A 25,717-nucleotide genomic window follows, 5' to 3' on the forward strand; every position below is an offset into this window, starting at 1 on the left:
CCGGTTCGGTACGTTAAAACATTTTTTTAGGCCATTCTTTTGGCCTTTATTATTCCTTTTTTATAATACCCCCGTTTTTTCCGGGTATTTACCCGCTAAAATCCGGTATTTTCCTTATCCTATAAGCTCGTTTCCAATAAGTTTGCTTTATACGTTTAAACAATTTTTTTCGTAATATCCCTTTTTAAAATCCACTAAATTTTCCAATTCGTTGTAATTTATTTATTTAATTAAGTATTTTCGTTTTCGTAAAGGCCTTTTATATTCCAACAAAGCCTTTACTTTAAAACGATTCTTTTTTTTTTTGATTTTTGGTTTTTTATTTTTTGGTTTTTCGCCGGGCTTTTTTTTAAACGCCCGCAACAAATTTGCCGGAAATACGTTATATATCCGGTAATTTACCGAAAGCTTTAACCGGAACGCCAAACCGGCTAACCCAACCATTTTTAGGATTTAAAAAGGTCCTAACCATTTATCCAATAGCTTTTTTAACGGCCTTTTTATTTTAATGTTTGCCGTACTTAGCAATACCCAATCGTTTACCTTAAAAAGCACCGGGGTCCTGCTTTTATTATAATACTTTTTGTACATATTATTCGCTTTTTTTAATAATTTTTTAGCTTGCTTCCTAATTGCTTCCAAAGCCCCCGCCCTAACCTTAACCGTTGCCAAAGGTTTTTTTTTAACCATTCAAAAATTATAAAGCTTTCGTAAGTAAAACCTTATTAGCAAAAACGCCGGGATTTTTTACGACCCTAAATGCACGTTCGTATTATGCACCCACGCTGTTAAGTGCAACAATAACGCCCAATCGTTTTGCTTTTCGCAACAAAAGCACCGGAAATAATGCTTTACTGCCTGGTTCGTCCGTTCCGTTTGCCCGTCGGTTTAAAAATGGTATGCTATCGATAGCTTTTTTGCAACCCTTAAATGTCCGGCAAAGGTTATCCAAAACCCGCTTGTAAATAATTTATTCCGGTCCGATATAATCCTTTTGGGCGTTTTTAATAACTTTTAAACGTATACAAATAAAAAATTCCCCAATTTTTTATTGGTTAATTTCGTAAACGTTAAAATAAAAAAGCTATATTTAATAAACCGGTTAACCATTACCAATATTACGTTGCGCTTTTTGCCGGCTCCATTTACTAACGTTAAAAACTTCCCAATAAAATCCATCGATAGCTTTTGTCCCGGGCGGTTTGGCACGGGCAAAAATGCTAGCAATTTGTAAAATACTTATATTTTTGGCTTCGTTTGCTAGCATATTTAATACGTCCGTACGTATTTGCGTACGTCCTTAGCCATACCCGGCCATTTAAATTGCCGTTTAAACTTTTTTAAAATTTTGGCCATGCTTTTGTAACCCCCCGTCGGGCTATCGTATTGTTTTTAAAGCATTATTTGCTTAAACGGTGCTAAATTTAAAACCCAAACTTTTTTTTTATGCTTAAACAAACCGTTGCTAATTTTCCAAACGTTAAGCTTATTTTTTTAAGTACCGCTTTAAACGAAATCGTCCTTTGCTTGTACTTTAAAAATGCGCTTTAATATCGTTTTGGTATTCTTTTTAGTAATGGTCGTTCTTACGTAAGCTACCTTTTAAAATTTAGCCAACAAATTGCTTTGGAATTTTTCCTTTGCCATATCGGCCTTTCTATCCATTAATATATTTTAAAAACGTTTTAACAAGCCATTCGCGGGGTTCCGGTATTTTAGCTTCCATTTAATCGTAAAATCGTACTTTGCTAAATTTTTAAATTATTTTATTTAGCGCTTTATTACCTTTTTTTTGTTAAAATATGGGTATGGTTTAAATGGTTGGTAATTACTTTAACAATTTTTTGTAAATAAGCCAAGTAATGCCGTTACTTTTCGAAAGCTTTTACGATCGCCAGCAATTTTAAATTAAAAATTGCATAGCGCAACTTTTTTTATTATAACTTTTTCGATATATAAATTACCGGGTATTACCGGCCGTTTTACAATTGCAATAGCATCGCCTTTATCGCAAAAGCTAAAGCGTTGGTCCGCACGCACAACGGCTTTAAAAGGTTAAAATGCACTAATACCGAAATTTTCGTAAATAGCAACTTTAATTTGCAAAAAGCCTTTTTCGCAATATTTTTTAAGTAAAATACGGTGTTTTTGCTAAAAAAATCCGTTAAAAGCACAATAATTTTCGCGTAACCTTTTACGAATTTCCAATAATACCCCGTAAAGCCCAAAAACATTTAAATATCCTTAACGCTTTCCGGTATTTTCCATTTTAAAATTGCAATAACTTTATTCGGCAAAATTTTAACCCCGAATTTGGTTATTTTAAACCCCAAAAAATTAATACTATCCGTTTCGAATTCGTATTTGGCCGGGTTAACGTAAAATTTAAACCGTTTAAATCGTTCCAGTACCGTTTTTATTGCTTCGCGGTGCTTTTCCTATATTTTCGAAAAAATAAAAATATCGTTTAAATACATAATGCAATTGTTATTAATTAATTCCCCAAACGTTATATTAATAAAGCTTTAAAACGTTATTAAAGCGTTGGCTAAACCAAAAAGCATTATTAAATATTTGTAATGTCCATATTTGCAACGAAAAGCAATTTTCCATTTATTTTTTTATCGGATCCGTATTTTGTAATAAACGTTTTTTAAATCCAATTTAGTAAAGTACTAACTTTTAAATACCCGGTCGAATATTTCGTAAATTAACGGGAATGTTAGCCGGTTCTTTTTGGTAATTTTGTTAAAACCCCGATAATCGATACAAAAACAAAGCTTCCCGTCCTTTTTTAAAACGAACAAAATCCCGGCGCCGGCGGGGCTAATTAAATGCCGGATTTAACCTTTCGCTATAGCTTCGTCGAAATACTTTTAAAAGGTTTTTAATTCCTTTTCGGATAAAAAATAAATGCTTTCGTAAAGCGGCATCGTTTTTTTTTTAATTTAATCGCGTGGTTTTAGCCTATATGTTTTAACAAAAGGTTCGATTTATAAAGTTACGCATATTTTGCAACTATCTTTTTAACCCATTCCGGAAAAGCTTCCAGCCTTTTTCCGGGGTTTTCCAAGGTTTCCGGGCGTGCAACCGTTAGCACGGCTATCGTTTGTCCCAATTAAATTAATTCTTTAATTATTTCCAACGAAATTATTTTAACCTTTTTAGTAATTACCGAAAACTTTTACTTTATATCCTTAAACCGGATTTTAATATCTTTTTGCTAAAGCCAAAGCATGCTTAACGTAATGTCGTACCCGGCCCGGGGCATTATTACGTAAAACATTATTAATTTTCGGGTTATTCTTTAACTATCCGTTACTTAAATTTTATATTTTTTTACCTTTAGCGTAAGCATGCGTTTTTTAATATCGAACCACGCCAAATAACCCCCGTTTAGCACCGGTATTTTTTTTGCTTTTACCAAAAAACGGTTATACAACAAATTAACGTTGTTTCCATTGTTAACCAACGCTTTTAACTTTACCCGGCAACCGTTAATCCGTAAATACATTTCGGTTTTTTAACGCGTTTTAACCGCCGGGGCGCACTTTTAAGCCCCGGTATTTAAACGGCTAAATAACGGTATTAAATTGGGTAACGATATTTTGCTTTTTTTAAAGCACGCCGGCCGGATATGGCCCAATTCCTTACACCCGTAACACCGTACTTCGGGCTTTTTCCTTTTCGCCTTTTGTATAGTCGCTGGGGTTAACGGGGTTTCCGGGTTATCCGTTCGTATTTTGCATATTGCAACAATATGGTTTAATTGCCCGCACTTAAAGCAAGTAACCGGTTTTTTAAAAGCTAAAACATTTGTATCCCCCGGGGTCCTTTTATACGGTTCCAATATTATTTTTGCTTTAAAAGCTTTAGTTTGCAATTTTTCCATAATATAAAAAAAGTTTTTAAATATTACCCGTTTTTGGATTTTGGGGCGGAACCGGTTAAAAAGCAATGTCGTCCTTATCTATTCGGGTGCTAATTCGGAAAGGTTATCCTTTACTAAATCCTAACGAATCCGGAACGCTTTAAATAATTTGTAATTTTTTTATTTAATAGCGATATTCCCCGCAAATTTTTTAATTGCCAATTACATTTGCAAATTAAAGTTTTTCGACCTTATTTAAAATTACCGCGAAAAATCGGCTTAAATAAATAATACCCCGGTATTTAAGTAATGCATTTGCTTATATTTTGTCCATTATACCCGCTAACAATAATCGAAAGTGCTAAAAGTTATTTAAACTTTTATACGGTCCTTACCGTAGCGTTCCTTTTCGCTTTCGAAAATAAATTCGTAATTGCTAATGTAATGGGCAATATTTTGCCAAATTGCTAACTTTTTAAGCATAAAAAGCTTAAAAGTAACTTTATTTTACGTAAAACCTTTCCGTTGCTTAAAGGTATTTTTTTTATTTTCGTTTAAACCTTTATGCGCATGCTTCGACCTTTTATTTTGGATTTTTTAAATTAAACGGGCGCGTTTGTTTTAAGCCTTTAGCGCGTTGTTTATTTTTTGCAGCTTTTTTACGAAAAGGTTTTCGAAATTATCGGAAATTTGCGGGGTTTTTTTAGTATTTTATTCCGGTAGCTTAACGGCCTTTTCCAACGTGCTCGACGTAGCGTCGGGCGTTATTATAAACGGTGCAAAATCGTAAATGCCCTTTTTAAACTTGCTCGATCCTTTCCGGTAATTACCCGGGCTTGTTCCTTAAATAAAAAAAGTATAAAAAAAGGAACAATATGTTAAAGGTTAATCGGTACAAAAGCGGGTAATTACCGGGTTACGGGCCGAATGCGGTATTTCTTTTATTAAACTTCCGTAAATCTTTTATTAAAAATGCTATCGCTAACAAAAATTGTTTTTTTTTAACTTTTCCTTTTTTCGTGCCCTTTTAAGCACCCGGGGTCGGTCCTTTAAATCTTCCGCGCTCCAAGCGCTTTCGTGCAATTTAAACTTTACCTTATTTTTTAGCTTTGCCATTATGCTTTGGCCGCAATACCGGTAGCTCGCCGGCATATTCCCGGGGGGTCCGTGCCCGGCTGGCTGCTAGCGCCCCTTTCCTCCTTTTTTGCCGGGCGGTTTCGCCCGTGCATTTAACGCTCCCCGCTTTTTGCCGGGCGGTTTTGCCCGTGCTTTTAACAAAAGGCTTTTCCGAAACTTACGTTTGGAAATTAATACTTTTTAAAAGCTTTATTGTAACAACATACAAACAATCCAATTAGTAATTAAAAAGGGCACCCGCATTAATACGGCCTTAAAGCACGTAAATATTATAAACATGTGGTTACGCTAAAAGTACCAAAAAGGAACGTTTAACGTGGTATATTTTAAAACCGCCTTTATGCCAGCAAACGAGCTTATTAAAAACCTTCCGCTTTACAAATTTAAAACATTTAAAGCTATTTTAAAATTGCACAATTCCTTTAAAAACGGGTCGGCAAATTTAACACGCAGCCAAAAACTTCGAAGCAAACATTAAAAGCGTATAACGTTTGCATAAAAGCATAACGCAAATTCCTTTTTTATTAATAAGCATAAAGCGTGCCGGCTTTAAATAATAAAACGGTATTTAATTATAACGCGTGCAATTTCCAAAAGCGCTGTACCTTTTTTTTGTCCATTTTTCCTTTTTATCCTAGCCTTAGCCCTTACCCATTATTTAATGGATAAAAACATTTTTATAAAAAGAATAGCCCTAAATTATTGCGGTTTTAATGCTACCTTTTTAATTTCCTTCGTTATTATTACCATTTTCCTTTTTTTTTAAGGTCGGGCTACAAAGGGCAAAATTATTTTAACGGGAAGCTTTTTTATTCCTTTTTTTGGCTTTATCCTTTTGCTTGTTGCCCGGTTTCGGGTAAGGTTTAAAAAAATGGCTTATTATTTTTTTAAACTTTTTAATTTTAAAGCGAAAGCTATTTAAAAGCTTTTTTTGGAATAAAATAATTGCAATGCGCAATTGGGGCAAAAAAGGGAAAGGGTTGCAACGGTAATTGCTTTAAGCATATTAAATACACCGTAAAATACAACCATTCCAAAAGGAGCGCGTTATGGGCTTATTGCTGCAAAAGTTCCGAAATTTTGTTAAAAAGCTTTTAATGCATTTATTGCATGGAACCGCGCGGGAAATGGTATTATTAAAAAAGCTAGTTAAAACGTTCCCGTTAAAAGAAAATCGACGGTTTTGCTGGAAAAAAAGGCCAATAGCATTTTTTTTAAGGATTAAAACGGAAAGGAAAGGAATGGTTAGCATAAAACCCGCAAAAACGGTTGGGAACGAATTAACTTAATTATTTACCTTCGTTTTTTTACCCGCTTTGCGCTTCCGGGTATTGGGGGAAACGACGGGCTTATCGTTATTATCGTTATTTTTTTAAATAAATCGATTAACGAATTTATCGGAATTAAAATTAATTTTAATCGTTTAATAAACAAATTAATTAAGCCCGAAACTTTTGCTTAGTTTAACCAAAGCTTAAAAAGCACCGATTGGGTTAGGTTAAGGATTAAAACGAAAGGTATAAAAAGTAGCAAAAATAACCGAAGGTTCGAAAATGGTTACGGCAATATTAATTGGGGTTTAGGTTAAAAAACGGCGCAAAGCCTTTATCCGTTTAGCGTAACGAGCCCGATTAATTTTAACCCGTTTAGCGCTTTTAGCAAATGCATGCGCTTTTATTGCTTTAATCGCTTGGGCGTTATTCCAAGCCTTTTTGCGGGCAGCTTGTTGTTCCCGCGCGTTTTTTGTATCCCGTTGCTTGTTTTCCTTCGCGGGAAACTTATTTTTTTTTTGCTTATCCTTTTTAGCTTGTTAAGTTTTTTCCTTTTTTTAAATAATGCTTTTTTCGTTTGCTTAGTTTTAATTGCTAAAGCAACTATAACCGTTTGCAAATTCGTATTATACGCGTATAAAATAAAATTAGCGAAAAAGCAATAAATTGGTAAAAAAGCAAAAAGCTACGATTTACTTTTTTTGGGTTTAAACCCGGTTAAATTCTTTGCGCTTAGCGCGCTTTTAAACGGTTGTACGCATTGCTTTGTTACCGGCAATATTTATTTTCCAGCCAATTTATTAGCACCGCATAACGCTTTTAAAATATTACGCCGCCGCGCAAAGCATTTACAATTGCTTACTTTTGCTTTTGCAAAAATTTTTATATTAGCAAAAGTTTAAACAATAAGGACAAAAGCGTAAGGATTTACGGATTGGTAAGGAAATAATGGTAAAAAGGAAAAAAAAGGAAAGCCGGAACAAAATAAAAAAAAAAAAGTTTTAATTGCTACGCCCACCTTTTTCCGGTAATGGCTAAAGCATTTGTTTCGTTACTTTTTGTAATTAAAATATTTGTTTCGTTGTTTTTAGCAACGGAAAGCGCTTGCTTCGTTATTTTTTGAAGCTAATGCGTTTTTACGGTTACCTTTTAAAAGCGGAAAACGCTTATTTCGTTACTTTTCGAAATTAATACGTTTTTACAATTAACTTTTAAAAGCGCGGTAAGCTTTTAAATCCTACGCTATTAATATAGCAACCAATTTTTTTTATTTTATTTATAAATAACCCAAAAGGTTCGTTTAAAGGGTATGTTACAAAGTAAATAGTATATATTGTTGTAAAAAAGCTTTAAATATAAATATTAAATGCTTAAAGCATTGGAAAAGCGGTCCTTTTGCTTGGAAGCGTATAACGCTTCCAAGCGTTAAGAGGGAAGCTTAGTAAGCAAGGAGGACAGGGAGTCACGTGTATATAAAGGGCAGAGGCCCTTACGGGACCCTGCACTTCAGATCCTTTCCTCCTTAAAGCATATCAACCGGAATAGCCTCACACCGTGCCTATCCCTTCTGCTTGCAACATATGTGCATCCTATGGCCACTTCAAATCGAGGGGACAGCTCAGCCAAGGTGGCAGGGGCAGTAAAAATGCATATGCATTGCATATGCAACGCATACACATTTTTAAAATAAGTCAATAAATAACGTTTAACGTAAATTTTATATATATTAATATTATAAATATAAAATATAATATGGGGACGTTTATACTGCCACAGACTTTAGCTATTCTACCACAGAATAGCGGAGTTACAGTGCACCACAGACTGTCAAGGTACCTCTGCTAGTTTGGGCGGAGGATCTGTGCTTTTGCTGGTCGATCAATGCCTGTCAGCAACGTGACTGTGTTCGTTGGTAACGTGCGGGAGGCACTAAAGTCAAATCCCCGTAGGGGAGGAGTCGGAATTGTCGGTAAATGAGTTAGGGGCTGAGGGCGCACCCCTAAATCAGCTGCAAGGGCCGGGGTTCGTGACCCCTTGGGAGTCCTTCCTCGCTTGCGGCCCTGGCCGGCCCATGCCCTTTCCAGGCCTACGGGGCCGGCCTTTTAATTGGATATGCAGGTTGTTGAAAGCATTGTTGCGGGAGGAAAACGTTGTTGATTAAAATGAAGCCAAATTGATAAAAATCGCCGGTTTTTTTGGTGTTGAGGATTTGTTCCAGAAATTAAAGGGGCGGAAGGAAAAAAATTGAGGGGTTGGGCCTCAATAAGGAAAGCGGGCCCTTAGTGGATCCGGCCTAAGCCGGATTTGTGCCTGGATTTGCCTGTCAACCGGTGCAAAAAGGAACGGCCGTGCTAACGACCGTGCAATACGGGGAATTGAACTAGTGACTTCATGAATTGACGTGATCAACATGTGAGAACATCGCTCGTCATTTAGATACATGTAAATTTTCTGGTGGGACGGTGCGCGGCAGTGATCGCACGTGTGCACAGATGATTTTGTGGTAGAATAGCTAGAGTCTGTGGCAGTATAGCCGTCCCCAGAAGGATATGCAAATGAGTTCAGTGGGAGGGTGGTGCGGTGCCCAGGAGGATTGATACAAGTCAGAAAGGAGGGCAACGGGCCGTTCTTATGACATAGGTAACGGGGTGGCCTTCTGAACATTCGGGGCCGCCGACTGTCCCCCTACATGGGCGAGCCTTTAGAATGTTCCAGCTCTACTGACCGAGCACTAACGAAGCCACAATCACACCCCGTGGAAGTGGAAGTGGTAGAAAAAGCAAAGTGTTGGTAATTATACCACTTCACGTCTCGAGTTGACTCTTTGGCTCGGCTTGGGATCCCGTCCTCGCTGAATGTCGACTCCCATGACTGGCATAGCACGATCGCCGCCACGCTTGCAGGGTGTCTCGCAATTCGTGTGGTGGCACCAAGCCTAATTGTCTGCTTGATTTAACGTCATCACGGATCCTTTACATCATAGCAGCCAAGTACGAGCTGATCGTTAGGGGTGCACCGCTACTAATGATTAGCACGACATGCACGAGGTCGGATTTGGCTTACATTGAATCCAGACGCGGAATTTGCCGACTCCTCCTTTCAGCCTCACGTGCCGCACCACGCGCGCCACCCGGTGTTCCCACGACGCAGTCGGAACGAACGTGGCCCACACCGTTGGCAGATTGGACACTCCATACCTTTTTTTGTGTATCGTGCGACCTCGTCGGCCACCAGAATCGACCTCTTAAATTATTCATGGTGATCGTATAGGCGAAATGGCCAAATGTCTCATGGGCCCAAACCAGGACCGACTCGACTCGCTCGTCACCAATGACTTCGGCGAATGAATCATCTTGTTCGAGACGATGTAACTTGCCGTTAATGATCAGGAATCGCAAGGAACGTTTTTTAATGTTCCGTCTGCCGATCGCCCCCTTGCCCTTCAAGGCATCAGGTCCTTGCTCGAGGTAGTCCATGACGTCTTTCACCCATGCCGTAAAACATGACCCATCGACGACAGGTCGGAAGGTGTTGCTACTCGTTGATGTTAACCACATCTCCTGTACGTGCGAGTTATGCTTGGAAGGGACCACAAAACATACGCCATGTTGGATGGCGGCTCGACAATTGACACCATTCCTCCGGCACTGGTCGAGACCTTGAACGTCCCAATGCGGAAGGCGGAGTGCCCGTAGAGCGTACGCCTGGGCGATAATACCGTCGTTAAGATACGTTATTTCGTCCTCCTCGATGTGTATACCGGAGATGTCGTTACCCCGTTACTTTTTTGGGTGATGGGAGGACTAAGCGCGCAACCCATTTTGGTCGGTCAGAATTGGTACCTTAGGACGAGGTCCATTCAGGACTGGGGCCGGATAACCATAACCATCCACGGCAATAAAAACAACCCTTGTGTCCTCCCTTTGGAACGATCACCATTCGACGGGACCCCCACACCGGACACACACATCTTATGTCGGAACTGGGAAGGTGGGTGGCGGCCGAGGCGGGCTGCTCGTGGCTGTACCAAGCTGTGATGGTCCGGTGGTGAGCTGCCAGGTCCCAGGCAGGTCGCATCGGGGACACCCTCAGGCGCAGCTCCCAAATGCTGCAGGAGATCTGCGAATGGGACAAGGAGAACTCGGGAAACACTGTGCCTCCGGCACCCAAGTTGGCTGCCGAGTTTCCCGGTGGCGATTTGACTGCCCGAAAGTGACATATTAATGGACTTTGCCTCCAGCGGAGCAAGGGATCCATTTGGTGCTAACTTCCCCGGCATCATCGATGCGCTGCATGACACGAGCAAAGTGAAGTGCCGCTGAGTGGCTGCGCGTAGAGAGCAGGTGGGACGCTGATAGGAGTACATACCCAGGTTTGGGTGCGAGTTTTTACATGGAAAAAATGTAAATCTGGGAGCTGTTGGTCTCGCAGCCATTCCTACCCTTGAGGAGATAACTAAAGTACATGCGTGGAAAGCAGCCGGCGCATTTTGCTAGGGCCAGGTGAACGGCTTCGTTAGTGGAGACTCCTAGCTTTCTTCCTACCTCCGGGTACATGCGCTCCTGTGTGGCATCCCTCAGCATCCGCACCTATCTTCTCACAGCAGTTCCAGATGAAGCCTTCGGGAAATTCTTTTCGCGCCCACTCAGAGTCAATCGTACCATGACATTGCTCGTCGTGGTCCGCCCAGAAGTCGCCGTCATAATCGGGGTCGGCATCCCCTGTAAAACGAATTAGACTACGCCTAGTTGAGTGGGCACAAGGGAGAGGGGTGCTTTGGCTACCATCATGCCATACACAGCTTGTAGGGCCATTGGTTTCGACATCGTATTCGTCGTTGCATTGCTCGCATACTTCGTAGCGCTGTCGCGTATGCTTTCGCTTTTGCTCCGTCGACGCGCTTCCCTCCGCAGGCTTGTTGTCCGCATCCTCAGTCGTCAGATCGATCACTGGCAGAGCCTGTGCGACCAGCAGCTTGTCGCTGAAATGTTTGCGGGCTGCCTCCGAAGTCGTGCATAGTTCGCGCACAAAATCACGCAGTCGGTTAGCGCTAATTGCATCGATGGCCTCATCGAGAAGGCCAAGCGGATGTGTTGTTGGCGACGCCATGGTGGGGAAAGATGGCCATCTGTCTGGTTGACGTGGAAATGACGGTTTGTCTGTTGACGCGGATGGCGGAGACCATCGGAGTGCAAATATGGTGGACCGCACCGACACGTGCCGCACAACCCTACCTTGACTTTGTGCCTCTAGCGCAACACAGCCCTACGAACAGCGCAACCTAACCCCTCGCGGTGGAGCCCTCCGGTCATGGGTGGCAGCGACATGTTTACGTCACTACGGCTCACGATCTTATGTGATGGTAACAATGTGCTTGAATGCCTGTGTTTGTATTCGTGTGAGGTCGACGCGGGCGTGGCCAGAAGGGAGTGTGGGAATGGGCGCGCGTCCGTTGTCCTGCTGGCTTTTGAAAGATGTAATCCTTAGCGCAGTTTAGGGTGCGATGCGTTGACGAACAGAGTGTGCGAATGTCAAACAAAAAACAAAAAAAAACTCTGGAAACCGAGCACAACTCCAGCGAAACGAATGAACCAATCCCTACGTCCTGCCTCTCCCAAACTCCGGTAGGGCATGAGCCGAGGGTTCAGGGGTCACCCCTAAGCCAACCACTATCGCTCGCATCGGATATCCGCGACGAAACGAATGGAAGCCACTGGGGAGAAAGGGAGTCGCGGGCCCGTCTGGAGCAGGAAGAATAACTCTTCATCATATCCAGCGATGAAGCCTGGCTTTAAAAACGCTGTCGACCGGGGCCTCGTGAAGACAATGCGATTAAACCCACCTGCTTGCTTGGGGGATGGATCTAGCAAATTATCTAAGCACGCCAGCTTGCGGAAACCATCCAAGGCTTATGAGGAGTGGCGGAGAGAATTCCGGAAGCGGCCGCGAAGTACGACCACATGAGGCCGGATTCCAGCACCGGAAATGGATGTCGAATTCGGAGTGCGCGAAAGTCCGAAATGGTCTGCATACCGGCACCCGACCAGGAAGGCTGTACTCTGTGGGCCCCCTGGAGGAGAGGGGGCCCACAGGATACAGCCTCCAAGCAGTAAGCTGGCTCAGGTATGATAATAAACCTCGGACTCGCATCGCAATCCCTAGTCTGGATTCGATGCAGCCTAAAGGCGGCTGTGGCTCCATTCAGGCTCCCGTTAATCCGAAACTTGCGAGCTTATTACGGCTCGACCAAGGTAGGAACCAAATGGAAGATGCCTATTCTCATGCTCAATACCTTTTTTATTTTTGGCATTGTAATATCTTTTAGGCGTTCGAAAGATGCGTCGACCATGTATAAAGATGAGCAGAGACGCGCGTCGAGAAGAAGGACTGGAAAAAGCATCATCATCAACACAAACTCACAACAATCACCATCACCACCATAACCACCCATCCAGCTAACCCCCGAACCAAACAAACGGCCCAAGTCCTCCGCAAAAACCACCAACATGGTTCATCTCAAGAGCCTCGTCATCCTCCTCCCCCTCCTTTCCTTCGCGGCAGCTTTGCCGACGGGCGAACCTCCTTCCACCAACGTCGCCGCCACCGGACCCGCCGCCACCACATTCGGCCAGGACACCCTTGCCGAGCTGCTCGCGGCTGATGCCGAGGCCTCGTCGTCGTTTTCCGCGTCGGACCTCGAAAGGCGCAACTGGCTCACTAATCTTTTCAAGAAGAAGAAGAAGCCCATTGACAAGCAGGACATTAGCAAGCCCGTCCCTCCGCCTTCGCCCCCGCCTCCGCCGGCCCCTTTCCATGGCCCCAGCAGCGACTGGAAGAAGCAGGGCCTGGAGAACATCGTTCCCCCTGGCAAGAAGCCCGGACAGTAAACGTGTGTGATATTGCTGGGAGTCGGGATTCACATCGGATAAAGCGCAGCACGGGACGTCAAGGGATAGGCGCAAGGGACGCGGGGAGCTCGGCATGATGGAATTCGGTGTTTGGCGTTTATGGCTCTTTCCCTTTTTCACGGGGTTCTCATTGTATCTGGTTTCTTAGGCGGTCATTATTCGCGTGGCGTTGGGAGCGCCGGCACCGATATTCGAATTTGATTTGCTCCATTTTAGTCCACAGGTAAAACAAACGTCCTTGCTGTCACACGGCCGTGCCCGAGGTTCCCGGAGGAGGTGACGTTGTGTCAGTCTGCCCCCTTTGCGGCTGCCTCCACATTATAGCCATGGGTAACTCTCGACGGCTTCCTCCAGTTGGTCGTTTATTATACCTTTACCAATTATTAGGTTTTTCCCTTCCAATTTTTTGCTTAAAAAAGCCGTTAAGCTGCGCATTTTAGTAACAATAAAATGCGCTTAACCCTGCGCTATTTGCGCTAGTATTCGTTGGGCAAAACTGCGCGAAGTATAAGCTTGCTAACACGCACGGGGCTTTCGGAAAGCAAAGCGTTGTATTTGATAACGGGGTTCCTTTTAACTGTAAAAGCTAAAAATTGCTTATCCGATGCTAATAGCTTAAAGGGCTGCCTTTAACAAAGTAAGGAATTAATTGTTGCGTATTTATTAAACCTTCTCCGACGCGACCACACCCGGCGAGGCGCTGCGGCCCGCGGGGTTTGACGCCCCCGAGAAGCTTCTCGGGCACCTAACAGCAGGGTATGAGAATGGAAGGGAGTGCAAACTGGAAACAGGAAAGGGAGTGAGGCTTAGCCTTCGGAGCTGCCGGCACCCAGCCAGGCCAGGGCTTTGATGATGGGCTATTTCTAGACTTTCTGCGCCAGTACTTTTCCATTCAAAGCTTGCGACCAAAAAAGCCGCAGAGACTTGTGTTTCTGGTCCTGACTACGGAGACGTCAACCAGCTGGCTGGGCATTTCGGTCTGCAGAACCAGCCTCCCCCTGGGTACCTCTTGGTAGGTATCGGCAGTTTCATCTCGGCACTGATCCCTGCAGTCGCTCGTTAAAATGCCAATGGATCCAGTTGTGGCCTCATACCTCCCATGATAAGACGTCATTCCTACCTTCCTAGTTAGGTACCTAGGTAGCTAATTGTTACCTTGCTCCATGACAACCAAAAATTGGTTAACAATGAACAGTAGTTGCTTTCGTTTGTGATATTGTAGTAAATAAGTCAACCACCCAAGAAAACTCGATACAACAGCACTGGTACTAGCCGGTGCCGAGGCAGTTGCAGCCGACACCCCAACAACCCGGCAAAAGGACAATATGACCAGACGGCGCCGCCCCTCCACTGTCACAGAGCACCTACCTAGGCACCAAAGGAAGAAAAGCGGAAGGCCACCCCTCCCACTTGTTCCTTCCCGCGGCTTCAAATCAGGCCGGCGCGCGCGGCCTCGCCACCGCCATCCTGCACGACCGTCTCGGTCCTCCTCTTGCCCTTACCGAGGCCGCCGATGCCGACACCCATGCGTCGGGCGACGTAGCGCTGGGCGACGACACCGACCGAGAGGTTGAGTAGCTCCTCAAGCCACTCGGCCACCCACTCGCGCGGGTCGACGCCGCCGCTCTCGACCACGTCGCGGATCTCCTCTGGTATGCGGCCCAGGAACCCGGCCGCGTCGCCATCTGGGTCGTCGCCGCCACTGCTCGCCGGCGTCAGCGGGGGCGCCGCGTCCATCCAGCGCAGCCACTCGGCGGGCACGGCCTGGCTGACGGCGTGGAATGAGATGTCATGCACGGGGTCGAGCACGTAGACGGCAAATACAATCTGCTCCTTGTCTGCCGTGTCCTCCTTCTCGTCGTCCTCGTCAGACTCCTCGTCGTCATCGTCGGACTCCTCCTTGCCCTTGGCAGAGGCGGCGGTGGCAGTAGAGGCATTAAAGAGCTCGCCCTCATCGCTCTTGATGGTGATGGCCTGTAGAGCGAGGAACAGATCCGAGCTGCGGACCGGGTTGTCCTCGGAGACGGGCTGAATGGCGCGCTGGCGGGCGAGCTCGAGGCCGCCGTGGGCGCTGTAGTACTCGTCGGCGTAGGCCTCAGCCGACACGCGGCAGAGCTTGGTGCCCTCGGGCAAGCCGCGGACGGCGCGCAGGTTGCGGGGTGAGTCGACGGCACGCCACCAGGGGCCGTCGCGCCAGCCGTATGTGCTGGGGTCGCTTGACGCAAAGAGCTGGGAGCTCGAGCGTGGCCGGCCGGCCGTGTTCTCCTGGCCACGCTGGATGACCACCAGGTCGCCGCCCTCGACCTGGGCCATGACGCGCGAGAAGACGGAGTAGACGAGAGGGTCGAGCGAGGGGTAACCGACGATGTCATGTGTGACGTGGATCGAAAGGCGCTCGTGCGAGGCGATGGGCGGCGCGAGCGTGTGGAGGATGTCGCTGAAGGTGGGAAGGGCACGGTGTCGAATTTCCTCACCTGGAGAGGGGGGGCAGTTAGCATAAGCTAGCTTTACTTTCGGCAAGCTATTGTAGCCCGGCATGCTAGGCCGCTTCACTCACCAACGAATCCCCGGATGGCGCCAACATTGCTTTGGACCTGAGTTGCCCACTTCTTGGCCTCCTCGCTTTGTTGGAGCTGGCGCGCAGCCTCCTCGGCTTGCTTCATGGCAGCCGAGGCCGTCGCAGTCGCGCTGGCCAGAATGCCCCCCCACCAGCTGCTGCCAGCAGCAGCAGGAGCGGCGGCTGCGGGTGCCGTGTCCCTCTTATCGACATCATGCACATCGGAGCTGGAGGCGCTCGGGGTGAAGGACGAGTGGTAGTCGCGGGAGCTGTCGACCGACTTGCGGGCGGCCGTGGACGTCTTATCGTCGGAGCCGGCCTTCTCGGACGCAGGCCGCTTCGCGAGCTTCTCCTTGACGCGGGGGGTCTGGGGGCGGGAGATTGCGGGTGCCTCGCCCAGCTGGTCCTCGAGCTCGGCGAGGATGTCGGCGTCGTCATCCTCGTCGGGCTTCGCCTTGAGCGCAGCCTTGGACTTGGCGGCGGGCTTCTTCACTGGAGCTTCGTCGTCGATGTCCTTGAACAGGTCGTCGATGTCATCGTCGGTGGCGCGGGCCTTGGGCTTTGCGGGTGGCTTGGGAGGCATGCTTGGAGCGGCGGGGTGGGAGGGGAGCCAAGGGGCGAGGAAGAAATGCAGACAAGGAGGCGCGCAGGCGGCGACGACGCCTACAGCGAATAGAGAGAGCTACTGGAAGTGGATATTGAGCTGTTTGATGTGTCGAAGCAGCTATATGGTCGGGTGGTGGTGTTTGTGCCGGCGTGGAAATAAGCTAAGTCAATCAGTCGAGCGGTTCACGTTTGCTATCGCCTCGCCCAGCCAACCACGAACGTCACCAGAACGGGATCCCAGAGTGGGTGCCGCTTAGACAGCCCGGGGCAGCTGATTGGGTGCTAGGCTCACCTACCTAAAACGACACCTCGCATGTGGCTTTGATGTGATGGAGACCCGCCCGCGGCCCCACCTGCTCTTTGTTCTCGCCAGTGGGCTGCTGGGATGTGGCTTATTCAAGCCTATTGAGCGAGCGTCCACAGGGCAGGGGCGGAAAAAATTGAGCGTCTAGCAAGCAGGGCAAGGCTGGAGATTGGTCCACGCAGCCAGCTGAGAATGGATGGGTGACGATGATGATTGATGCCGTGAGAGTGCGCTGTGCCAAAATCTTTCTGACCCTGTGCCGCCCTATTTCCTCGCCTCCTTTCTGCCTGCCGTCTGCAAGGCTACGTGCCACGCCGCGTGTAAACGAACGTGCGACAAATTTCTTTGTGGGCATTGCATTGATTCTTCGCTGTGTACACCTGCCTACACCAACTCGACGTCTCTCCAGTGTCAAACAAACACCCGGCACTCACTGCGCGACCAGGCGGGAATACTTGAATGCACCCAGATCGCGCATCGTCAATGTAAGTCGCAGCCCCAGCCGCGGTGGAGCGCTGGGTGGTCCCGGCGCCAGCTCCAGTGGGCGCGCTCGCTGGCATGGAAGGCAGCCCCAGAACTTCCCGCTTTGGGCGTGTAGAGCCCAGCACGCATTTTTCCGTCTCCTGACACGCTAGGCCAGAGACAAGACCCCAGCAAACCCTCCCGTCCCGTCAAAGCCAGACCTCGCACGCGGAATATCCAGCCAACACAGCACACGTGTGCGACCCAGCCCCATCGAGCCGCTCGCCCAGGCTCTTGTCTTTCTAATCCCCTTGGGTTTCCCAGCTCTCTTGTATCGCTTGCTGTATTTCTCAGGGCTCGCAGCCGCGCCGTCAATGTGCGCGACGAGCCCGCGCCGGCAGCGACACCAGCAGCGTGAGCCATGGAGCGTGGCCGAGGCCGTGGCCGAGGCGGCCGTGGCGGATCCCGCAGGCGAGGCAGTGCAGTAGCAGCAACAGCTGCCGCTGCGTCCTCGTCGTCACCCACCTCCCGTGCCAGTCACGGTGACGCTGCTGACGCCGGCACAAACAACACCGTCGCCAAGAATGCCACCAACGCCGCCCTGCTTGCTGGCGCCGCCGCTGATGGTGCCGGCGCTGGTGACGGTGTTGCTGACGTCGTGAGCAACTACACCACGCCCACGCCAGCCACACCATCAGTCCATATGACTGCAGCCACCCCGGCCTCTCCCAGTGCCGGCCGCGCATCTCCTACCAGTAACTCTCATAGGGGTGGTCGGTCCAAGGCCGCGGCCGTCACCCCCATGCATCCCCCCAATTCACCCCCGGCGCGCATATCGCGCTCCGAGAAGCCCCCCAAGGCCTCGGGTCTGGCCCAATCTCAGGCCTTCTCGACTCCGTCTCAGTCTGCCGCCGCCTCGACACGGGGTGGTGCCAGCGCACGTGGCGGCAGGCGTCGTAGCGCAATGGACGTGACCGCGCCGCCAACCGTCGACGCCGAGGAAGGCGCGCACTCTAAAGGCGGCCACTCGCTCCGTCGGCGCACCCGCGTCGACTACAGCCAGCCAGATATGCAGGAGGCCATCGCCGAGGCGGCTGCAGCCGCCAAGTTGGAAGCCGCCAACGACCCTGCCATCTCGTTCTCCTCACGTGGCCGCAAGCGCAAGCTGACCACCCTTGCCCGCGGTGGCTCCTTTGGGGAGATGGAGCCCGTCACCCCCACCGCCACAAAAAGGCCCCGTCTGACCAGCAAGGCAAAGGACACGCCCGTCCCTACCACTGGCCGGCGTCGTGGGGCTGTCGCCGGCTCGGCTCCTGGGCCGGCCGAGATCTCTCCTAAGCACGTCAAGGCCGAAGTCATGGACGAAATCGAGGTCGCGGTAAATTCTCCGGAGCCCGACAGCGATGATGGCAATGGGAAACAAGAAGAAGATGATGAGGATGGTGGTGGTGGTGGTGGTGGTGGTGGTGATGACGATGGCGATGATGACGATGATGACGAGGAATCGCCCGAGTCTCCGTCTGAGGAAAGTGCCGCCGTCCCGTCTCCATCATCCTCCGACAATTCTCCCGAGTCACCAGACTCTCCGGACTCGCCAGACTCGCCAGACTCGCCAGACTCACCGATCCCGGTAAAAACTTACAGAGGCCGTGGGGGAAGCCGCGGGGGACGCCGAAGAGGGCGGGGGGCAGCTCGTGGCGCTGGCCGTCGAGCTCAGGCACCCGGTCGTACCACTTCGCAAGCAGCCATAGTCGATGACAGGGCCGGCAACAGTCTCGTCGTCCGCCTTCACACCAACTCCCAATTCTTGAAGTCTTTGCTCCCCGGCTCTGACCCAACGCTCCAGTCTGAGGTCGAGGATGAGACGTCACCTCTTTCCACTGCGCCTCCAGAGGAGTCGCCCGATGGTGATGCCCAAGAGCCAGAGTCGCTCTTTCAGACCGAGCCCGTCCTGTCTCCAGAACCCATATCAGCAGGTGTACAAACTCCCCCACCTTATGAACCTACAATTGTCGATCAAAAAGATGAGCCCTTGGAAGATGTTCGTACGTCGGCAACGGCGTCACACCCAGATTCCCCCGAGCCGCCGGCCGAGCCCACCACGGCGGTAGAGCCGACAGAGGTTCCGGTTGCTACGCCTATAGATGCCCCAGGGATCGAGGGATTCAAAACTATTGTTGACGAGTTGCCAAACAAGTCTAAAGAAACTATCAAGAATGCTCATGGCGAGTCTGCAGCTGAGCCGCTGGGCGAGGTTATTGACAGCTCTGACTTGTCGGATGGGCTCGCCGAGCTCTCCGCATCGATCTCTCCTCGTGGGGAGTGTTTGTTTGATTCTGCGGCAAAGACGGCGCCTGCCGAGGCCATTGTCCTATTATCTGGACAAGAAGTATCAAAAGAGATGTCAGAAGTTGCAGCTGAACCGGACGAAGAGAAGTCCACAGTGTCGAGAACCGAGGCACAGAGCTCACCTGCTGCCGACAGGCCTGCTAAGAAATCAAACAACTCCTCACGAGAGCACCTGGAGCCAGATCCAGATTCGGGACCGTCCCCGAAACCCATGCAAGACTCTGCTGATCAGATTTCTCAGCATCCTGTGTCTCCTCTCCCTGTGGGCGCAGGCCAAGAACCGACAGAGCAAGTCTCCGCACAGTCTCAGCGTTCAGGGAACGAGATGACCAGCACTGATGAGAAGAGACTACCCGAGGAGCCAGCCGAGCAAGCTACTGCCGAAGATTCGACGGATATGCCGCCCATGGATGTGGGCGTGTCAAGTATTGAACAGTCTATTCTCGCCGACGAGTCCGCCACAGAGCCGATATCTAAGCGAAAGCCTGTAGAGAAGTCAGCAGAAGCAGGCCAAGCTCGCCATCAATCTCTGGTTGTCGAGCAGCCCGTAGATTCTCTCCTTCCCACGAAAAAGTCTACCGAGGGCACTGTTGTTATCGAGATGGCGGATGACTTACCGTCAGCAGAAACTGCATCTGACGCAATGGCGGTAGACAAGAACGCCGAGGGGACGCCTGAGATATCTCGGGCCGAGATGGCGAATGTGGTTTCTGAGCCCGTTGCGCAAGAGTCCAACAAAGATCAGGCTGTTGGAACACCCCATGTTTCAGAGTCATCAGAGCAAGAAAAGGTGGTGGCAGTTGTGGAGCCTCAGGATGTGACTGAGAAGGCTTTGTCAGGACAACAGCCCCATGGAGTTCCAGCACAATGTGGTGCTGACCAACCCGAGGCACCGTCAAGCAAACAAAGCAACGCCCCACCCGAGACGCACGTTGCAAAGGCAAAATCCAAGAGCCCGGAGGTCTTTGCAAAGCCCAAAGACGCAGAATCACACACACTTGACTATGGGCTGACGCCAACAGTCGAGTCCACGCTCACTCCACCGCAACTGATCGAAGACACTGCACCTACACCCGCCCGTACACCAACTCCATCCTCTCCTCCGATTCCAACTTTGTATCAAGGAAATCAGAAAATGGCATCCGGCGTGGACGATGATGAACCCGCGTTGCGCTTCACGCCAGCAACTCCGGTCGACTCTGCCATACCCGAGCCACCTTCTCCTCAGCCTCAGCTCAAGGCCGCACCTGCGACCGAAGAGAACTCGTCCGCTACCCTGGACGCCGTTCCCGAGCCCTCAGCACCCCCCAAGCCCTTCTCCGATCGCGTTCTTAGAAAGAGACCTGCAGTGGTAGAGCGAGAGCGGGAGGCAGCAAAGCAGATTGCCACAGACGCCTCGCGACCCTGGACCAAACTGACACCATACGTCCCTGGAGTCACTCGATACCCGGAAATACAGGGACCTCAGCTATCGGCGCCTTCGACAAGCCAGGCCACCAATGGGGCTCCTGTCGCGGCTCCTGCCATGGAGTCTACATCTGATGATTCGGCAGCGAACGATGCCCAAGCAGACGTTTCCAAGGGCGGCCAGACGCTCCAGAAGGCAGTGCTTGAGGGCGAAGCAGCATCCGATGCCGGCCGGGATGGCAAGTTCAAGCAGCTGGCCTTCAAGAATATCCGGTCGGCAGACGACTTTGTTGATACTGTCGCAGATTACAAGTCGATGAGCACCGAGGACCTCTTCGACTGTCTTGCGACCATTAACGACACCCTTTTCGCTTGGCAGGACGAGTACGTCGGGCTTCGCAAGACCATCGACGCAGAGTACAATGCGCCCAGGCGCCGGGCGGACGAGCCCAAAGAGGACGAGAGGATTTCTAAGGCACTGGACAGGTTCAAGACCCAAGGAGTCTACGACCTCGATGTCCCCGACAGCAACACCCGACAGGGCCCCAAAGGGTTCCAGCTCAGGCGTACGCTAGATCCGCGGCGATGGGTCGTGGAGGTAGACAAGGACGGCGACCAGGTCAAGGCCGACGCCCGAGCCAACGACAAGGTCATGGCGCAAGCATACGGGTTCGACTACGACAGCCGAGAGCATCTCATTGGCAAGCAGCAGCCGCTGGATCAACGTGACGGGGCTAGTAAACCGCGCACCAGAGCTCGGCCGAAGACACTTAAGGCGGCTGAGGCCGAGGCCGAGGAGTCGGTTATCTTGAACTCCAAGCGGGTTCGCAAGAAACGCGTCCTGGACGACGAGAGCCGCAATCAGAGCAGGGCCAGCACGCCCGTCCCACCGCCGATGAAGCTCACGCGGCGCGGGCGCAGGCCAGCTGCCGAGGCCTCTGCCTCTTTCGAGCCAGAGAATGAAGAAGGCGAGGACGACACTCCGGCTGCTGCTCTGCCCGAGCCATCTAAGCTCGGTCGCCGCCCGCGTGGCGCCAGGGCGCAGCAACACCCACCGTCGGACCCACCTGCCGAAGAGACAATGGCAGGCGAGGAGGAGCCCCGGACGCGCAAGAGGCGCCGCGGCCAGGCCTCTGCAGATACTCCCATGGAGGAGACGGCCAACGACGACGAGGCCGAGCCCGAGCCAGAGACCAAGCGGGCGCGCAAGCGGATCCCATTTGCGAACATGATTCGGCCGGCTAACCGCCCACCCAGGGCGGAGATCGCGTCTGGCAACTTTTACTCTTCATCCTCAGGCGCCGCCAAGCCAGGCCAGAGCGGCGAGGGTTCGAGGCCGACAACGTCATCGTCCAACGAGACGGTTTCTGAGGGTTCCAACTACTCGTTCCGCCCGAAGCGCGGCCGGAATTTTAAGGATATTCAGGACGGCGTCGAGCCAGACGAGCCCATGGAGCCGGAGCCCAAGAAGCGTGGCCGTCGCAAGCGAGTGCCGCCTTCGTCAGCGCCAGCACAGCCTGTGCCCCTGGCCCCAGCCGTTCCCCCGCACATGCAGCCACACCTGGCACCGCAGCAGAGACCCGGTCCTCATTCGTTTGGACACCAGCACGTCATGCAGTACCCGCACTCGCCTGCCGAGCACGGCGCCTTTGGGGTTCTCCAGCTGGGGCCCGGTACGGCGGGTGCCAATATGGGCCAGACGATGGCGATGGCGATGCAGATGCAGATGGGGCCAACTTCGGGAGCGCCGTTTGCGCAGCCAGCGATGCAAGAACTGCATCAAATCCAGCCGGGGCCTGGCCCAAGAGGAGGCAAGAAGCAGCGCGAGCTGAAGATGAAGCACGTAACGCCGTCCATGGTTGCCCGCGCGCCGTCTGCGTCGCTCGCCTCTGCGTCCGTCTCGGGCGACTCGGGAACAGCCTCGCGCGCCGCATCGCCTGCTGTAGCCAACGGGGACGAGCCAGAGAAGGACTATGCGTCCATGACCAAGTCCGAGAAGATGAGCTACTCGATGCGCTGTAAGTCTTTGCCCACATTGGTGTGCTCTTTCACGGAAGCCCTAGCTAACCCAAGGCCGTTTCCACTACAACAGCGCGCTGGAAGAACGGCTCCATGCAGGGCGCGGTGGCCAAGCGCAAGGAGACGCTGCGCCTCAAGAAGGCCAAGGCTCAAGAGGCCGAAGCGGACTTTTCGAGCGCCGCAACTCCTCCGCCCGCCGCCGCTGCCGCCGCCGCCACTACGGCGATGCCGGCTCCCGGTCCCGGCAAGAAGATGACCATGCCCGCCTCTAGTGGTGCTGCAGCCAAGTAGACGAGACGAACTTGGGTCCTGGATGGCGAGATGCCTGATGAAGGCATGGGAGATTGGGGGTTGTTGGTGGTGGCCCAACGGATGGTCACCGGGGTTGTTTTTCCTCTCGTTTCTGTCACATTACGGAGGGACGAAGCGTCACTATCATGTTGTAATCCTGTATTGTTTCTTTTTCCCCGCTGCCCTTTTTCCTCACCCTTCCCTTTTCTCCTCCTTTTATAGCATCCGGACACACGATGCTCTCGATTCTCTTGGGCCTAGCCCTTTGTTTCCGGCCCGGAGGCAGCCGGACATGATGCATTTGAAGCGGGCACCACAAGGCCTCGCACGGAGCGAGGCAAGGAGTTGGCGGGCTTTTTTCCTTGTTGATTTTCTCGCATGAATTAGAAGGGGGATGCTTCCGATCGGAAATTGAGGTCTTGCCGTCTGCCTGGCTTTTCTCCTTGCGGTGATGGTGACGCTCGTGGTGCTGTGATTTGACGAAGGTGAAGGAACAAAACCCCAGTAGCGCTGGCGGAGACTGCCAGGGCGCAGCAACTCGGTGGGGTTTCTATTTTGGTCTTCCGAGGCTTGATAGCGCCACCCATCGGCGATGCAGAATCGGGAAGGACAAGTCTGTCTATGTTCAAGTCCGAGCACTGTCGGTTTAAGAATTTGCCTGCCGATCCTGTCATTTCCCAACATTGGATGGATGATCTTTGCCCTGGTGCTCTTCTCCGTTCCCGTCAGCTCCCGCACTTGGCGATTGGACGAACCGCCAAAGCCCCCCACGAGTCCTTCCCGCAGCGTCCCACCCCTGCAGCGAAAGAGCCCTAACCGACCACAGGATTCCATGCCCAGCCATCCACTCTCCGCCCGTCGCCCAATGTGACCGTCTTTGCGCCGACACCTCGCATCATCCTCCTCCTCCTCAGCGTGGAGGTGCTGCTGTGAGGAGGAGTGGGACAGAGGGGACACATCAGGGCCACCTAGGAGGAGCCGGACGCTAGGCCGGCAACGGCAAAAAACGACTCCTCCACCAATGGATTGGGGGCCGGCGTGCGGTCAGGAAACGTCACAGTCCAGGCTTCCCCGGTTGATATTATGGCCAAGATCGGCAATAATGGCTTTGTGTGCTGGTGATAAATGAGGGAGGTTGTCCCCGTCTCTCTGCTCGAGGCAAGCTTGTTTCGAGAACAATCACGCCGGACCCGACCCGAGGGCTTTCTTTGTTGCAGCAAACAATAATAAAGGGAGTTTTCTTCCCGCTACCGTAGGCCTTGGAGGAATCATCAGACACAGTTCGTTTTCTCTACTACCACCCCCCCAGACAAACCACACTCTTTCACAACCTGCCATGCTCGCCATCTTCTCCTCCCGGCGCCGGCCCTCGGCCGGCGTCACCCTGCTGGCCCTGGCCGCCACCCTCCTCACCCTCCTCGTCTCGCCGGCCGCGGCCGCGACCAAGATCCGCAACGGCGCGGACCCGACCATCATGAAGATCGGCGACACGTACTACTCTGCCGAGTCGGCCGGCGGCGGCATCCACGTGCGGCGCGCCAAGTCCCTCCTCGGCCTGGGCGCGTCGGACGTGGACCGCAAGCGCGTGTGGGCCGACAGCGCCGGGCTGGGCGACGTGTGGGCCCCCGAGATCGCCGTCGGCGACGACGACGGGCGCACCTACATCTACTTCTCGGCCGGCCAGTCGGCCGCGCACCGCATGTACGCCATCGCAGCCGACGAGCCCTACGGCGACTACACGCCCGCCACCAAGGTCGCCCTGCCCGACGACCAGTGGGCCATCGACGGCGCGCCCTTCACGTTTGAGGGCCAGCGCTACTTTGTCTGGTCCGGCTGGCGCGACAGCACGACGGGCGGGGTGGAGCAGAACCTGTACATCTGCCGCATGGCGTCGGCCACGCGGTCGACGGGCGCGCGCTTCATCATCTCGCAGCCGCGCGAGCCATGGGAGCAAGGGTCCGGGAGGCCGCTCATCAACGAAGGGCCGCAGCCCATCGTGGACCCCAACGGGCAGCTGCACATCGCCTACTCGGCCAACGGCAGCTGGGAGAGCAAGTACTGCATCGCGGACCTGCGGCTGCGCAAGGGCGGCGACCCGACGTACGTGTGGGACTGGTACAAGTCCAACGGCTGCCTGTTCGGGTCGCGCCAGGTCGACATGATGCAGGGCTGGGACGCGACGCTGCAGGTGGACGGGCCGGGCCACCACACGTGGGTGCTCGACGGCGGCGTCGTCGGCAACGGCACCATCCCCAACAGCGGGAACCGCAAGGAGTTTGTGTTCCACGGCGTGCCAAAGGGCACGCCCTACTCGTGGGACAACAGGCAGTGGTTCACGGGCAGCTACGTCTGGTGGGGGCCCCAGATCGCCTACAGCCGCGCAAACGTCCCGGGCGACAATGTCAACAAGGGCTGGAGCTTCAAGTTTTTTGAGTGATTCTAGTCTTTTCTTCTTTTCTAATGTCTAGACAATACTAAGGCCCACGTCCTGCTCCTGATCTATCTGTAAATCGTGATTCATTGAAGCACGACCAT

General features: G+C 51.1%; 8 protein-coding genes across 8 annotated transcripts; 4 read left to right on the plus strand and 4 right to left on the minus strand.

Moving 5' to 3' along the window:
• Positions 1–3,553: 3,553 nt before the first annotated feature.
• GGTG_02482 (hypothetical protein) lies at positions 3,554–3,874 on the minus strand (the record flags this gene model as incomplete). Its single annotated transcript, XM_009220254.1, has 1 exon — positions 3,554–3,874. A coding segment is annotated over one exon (321 nt), but the record flags the coding sequence as incomplete, so codon positions are not given.
• Positions 3,875–4,582: 708 nt separating this feature from the next.
• GGTG_02483 (hypothetical protein) lies at positions 4,583–5,663 on the minus strand (the record flags this gene model as incomplete). The annotated part of the gene is made up of 5 exons (XM_009220255.1): positions 4,583–4,713; positions 5,170–5,184; positions 5,318–5,406; positions 5,470–5,524; positions 5,660–5,663. The coding sequence occupies 5 exons, from the start codon at positions 5,661–5,663 to the stop codon at positions 4,583–4,585; spliced, it is 294 nt and encodes a 97-aa protein (XP_009218519.1).
• A 394-nt stretch (positions 5,664–6,057) lies between these two features.
• GGTG_02484 (hypothetical protein) lies at positions 6,058–6,944 on the plus strand (the record flags this gene model as incomplete). Its single annotated transcript, XM_009220256.1, has 3 exons — positions 6,058–6,252; positions 6,471–6,553; positions 6,815–6,944. The coding sequence occupies 3 exons, from the start codon at positions 6,058–6,060 to the stop codon at positions 6,942–6,944; spliced, it is 408 nt and encodes a 135-aa protein (XP_009218520.1).
• A 3,540-nt stretch (positions 6,945–10,484) lies between these two features.
• On the minus strand, positions 10,485–11,486 carry GGTG_02485 (hypothetical protein). The gene is made up of 2 exons (XM_009220257.1): positions 11,064–11,486; positions 10,485–11,000 (listed from the first exon to the last, which is right to left on the minus strand). The coding sequence occupies exons 1-2, from the start codon at positions 11,386–11,388 to the stop codon at positions 10,795–10,797; spliced, it is 531 nt and encodes a 176-aa protein (XP_009218521.1). The 5' UTR covers positions 11,389–11,486; the 3' UTR covers positions 10,485–10,794.
• A 1,299-nt stretch (positions 11,487–12,785) lies between these two features.
• Positions 12,786–13,235, plus strand: GGTG_02486 (hypothetical protein; the record flags this gene model as incomplete). The annotated part of the gene is made up of 2 exons (XM_009220258.1): positions 12,786–13,162; positions 13,211–13,235. The coding sequence occupies 2 exons, from the start codon at positions 12,786–12,788 to the stop codon at positions 13,233–13,235; spliced, it is 402 nt and encodes a 133-aa protein (XP_009218522.1).
• A 1,076-nt stretch (positions 13,236–14,311) lies between these two features.
• GGTG_02487 (hypothetical protein) lies at positions 14,312–16,542 on the minus strand. The gene is made up of 2 exons (XM_009220259.1): positions 15,745–16,542; positions 14,312–15,661 (listed from the first exon to the last, which is right to left on the minus strand). Exons 1-2 carry the CDS (start codon positions 16,325–16,327, stop codon positions 14,616–14,618), a joined length of 1,629 nt encoding a protein of 542 aa, XP_009218523.1. The 5' UTR covers positions 16,328–16,542; the 3' UTR covers positions 14,312–14,615.
• Positions 16,543–17,490: 948 nt separating this feature from the next.
• On the plus strand, positions 17,491–23,647 carry GGTG_02488 (hypothetical protein; the record flags this gene model as incomplete). The annotated part of the gene is made up of 3 exons (XM_009220260.1): positions 17,491–17,600; positions 17,654–22,890; positions 22,965–23,647. The coding sequence occupies 3 exons, from the start codon at positions 17,491–17,493 to the stop codon at positions 23,180–23,182; spliced, it is 5,565 nt and encodes a 1,854-aa protein (XP_009218524.1). The 3' UTR covers positions 23,183–23,647.
• A 119-nt stretch (positions 23,648–23,766) lies between these two features.
• GGTG_02489 (alpha-N-arabinofuranosidase 2) lies at positions 23,767–25,708 on the plus strand. Its single transcript, XM_009220261.1, has one exon. The coding sequence runs from the start codon at positions 24,519–24,521 to the stop codon at positions 25,617–25,619; it is 1,101 nt and encodes a 366-aa protein (XP_009218525.1). The 5' UTR covers positions 23,767–24,518; the 3' UTR covers positions 25,620–25,708.
• The last annotated feature ends 9 nt before the right edge of the window (positions 25,709–25,717 follow it).

Source organism: Gaeumannomyces tritici, assembly GCF_000145635.1.
Source record: "Gaeumannomyces tritici R3-111a-1 unplaced genomic scaffold supercont2.1, whole genome shotgun sequence".
NCBI classification, from domain to species: domain Eukaryota; kingdom Fungi; phylum Ascomycota; class Sordariomycetes; order Magnaporthales; family Magnaporthaceae; genus Gaeumannomyces; species Gaeumannomyces tritici.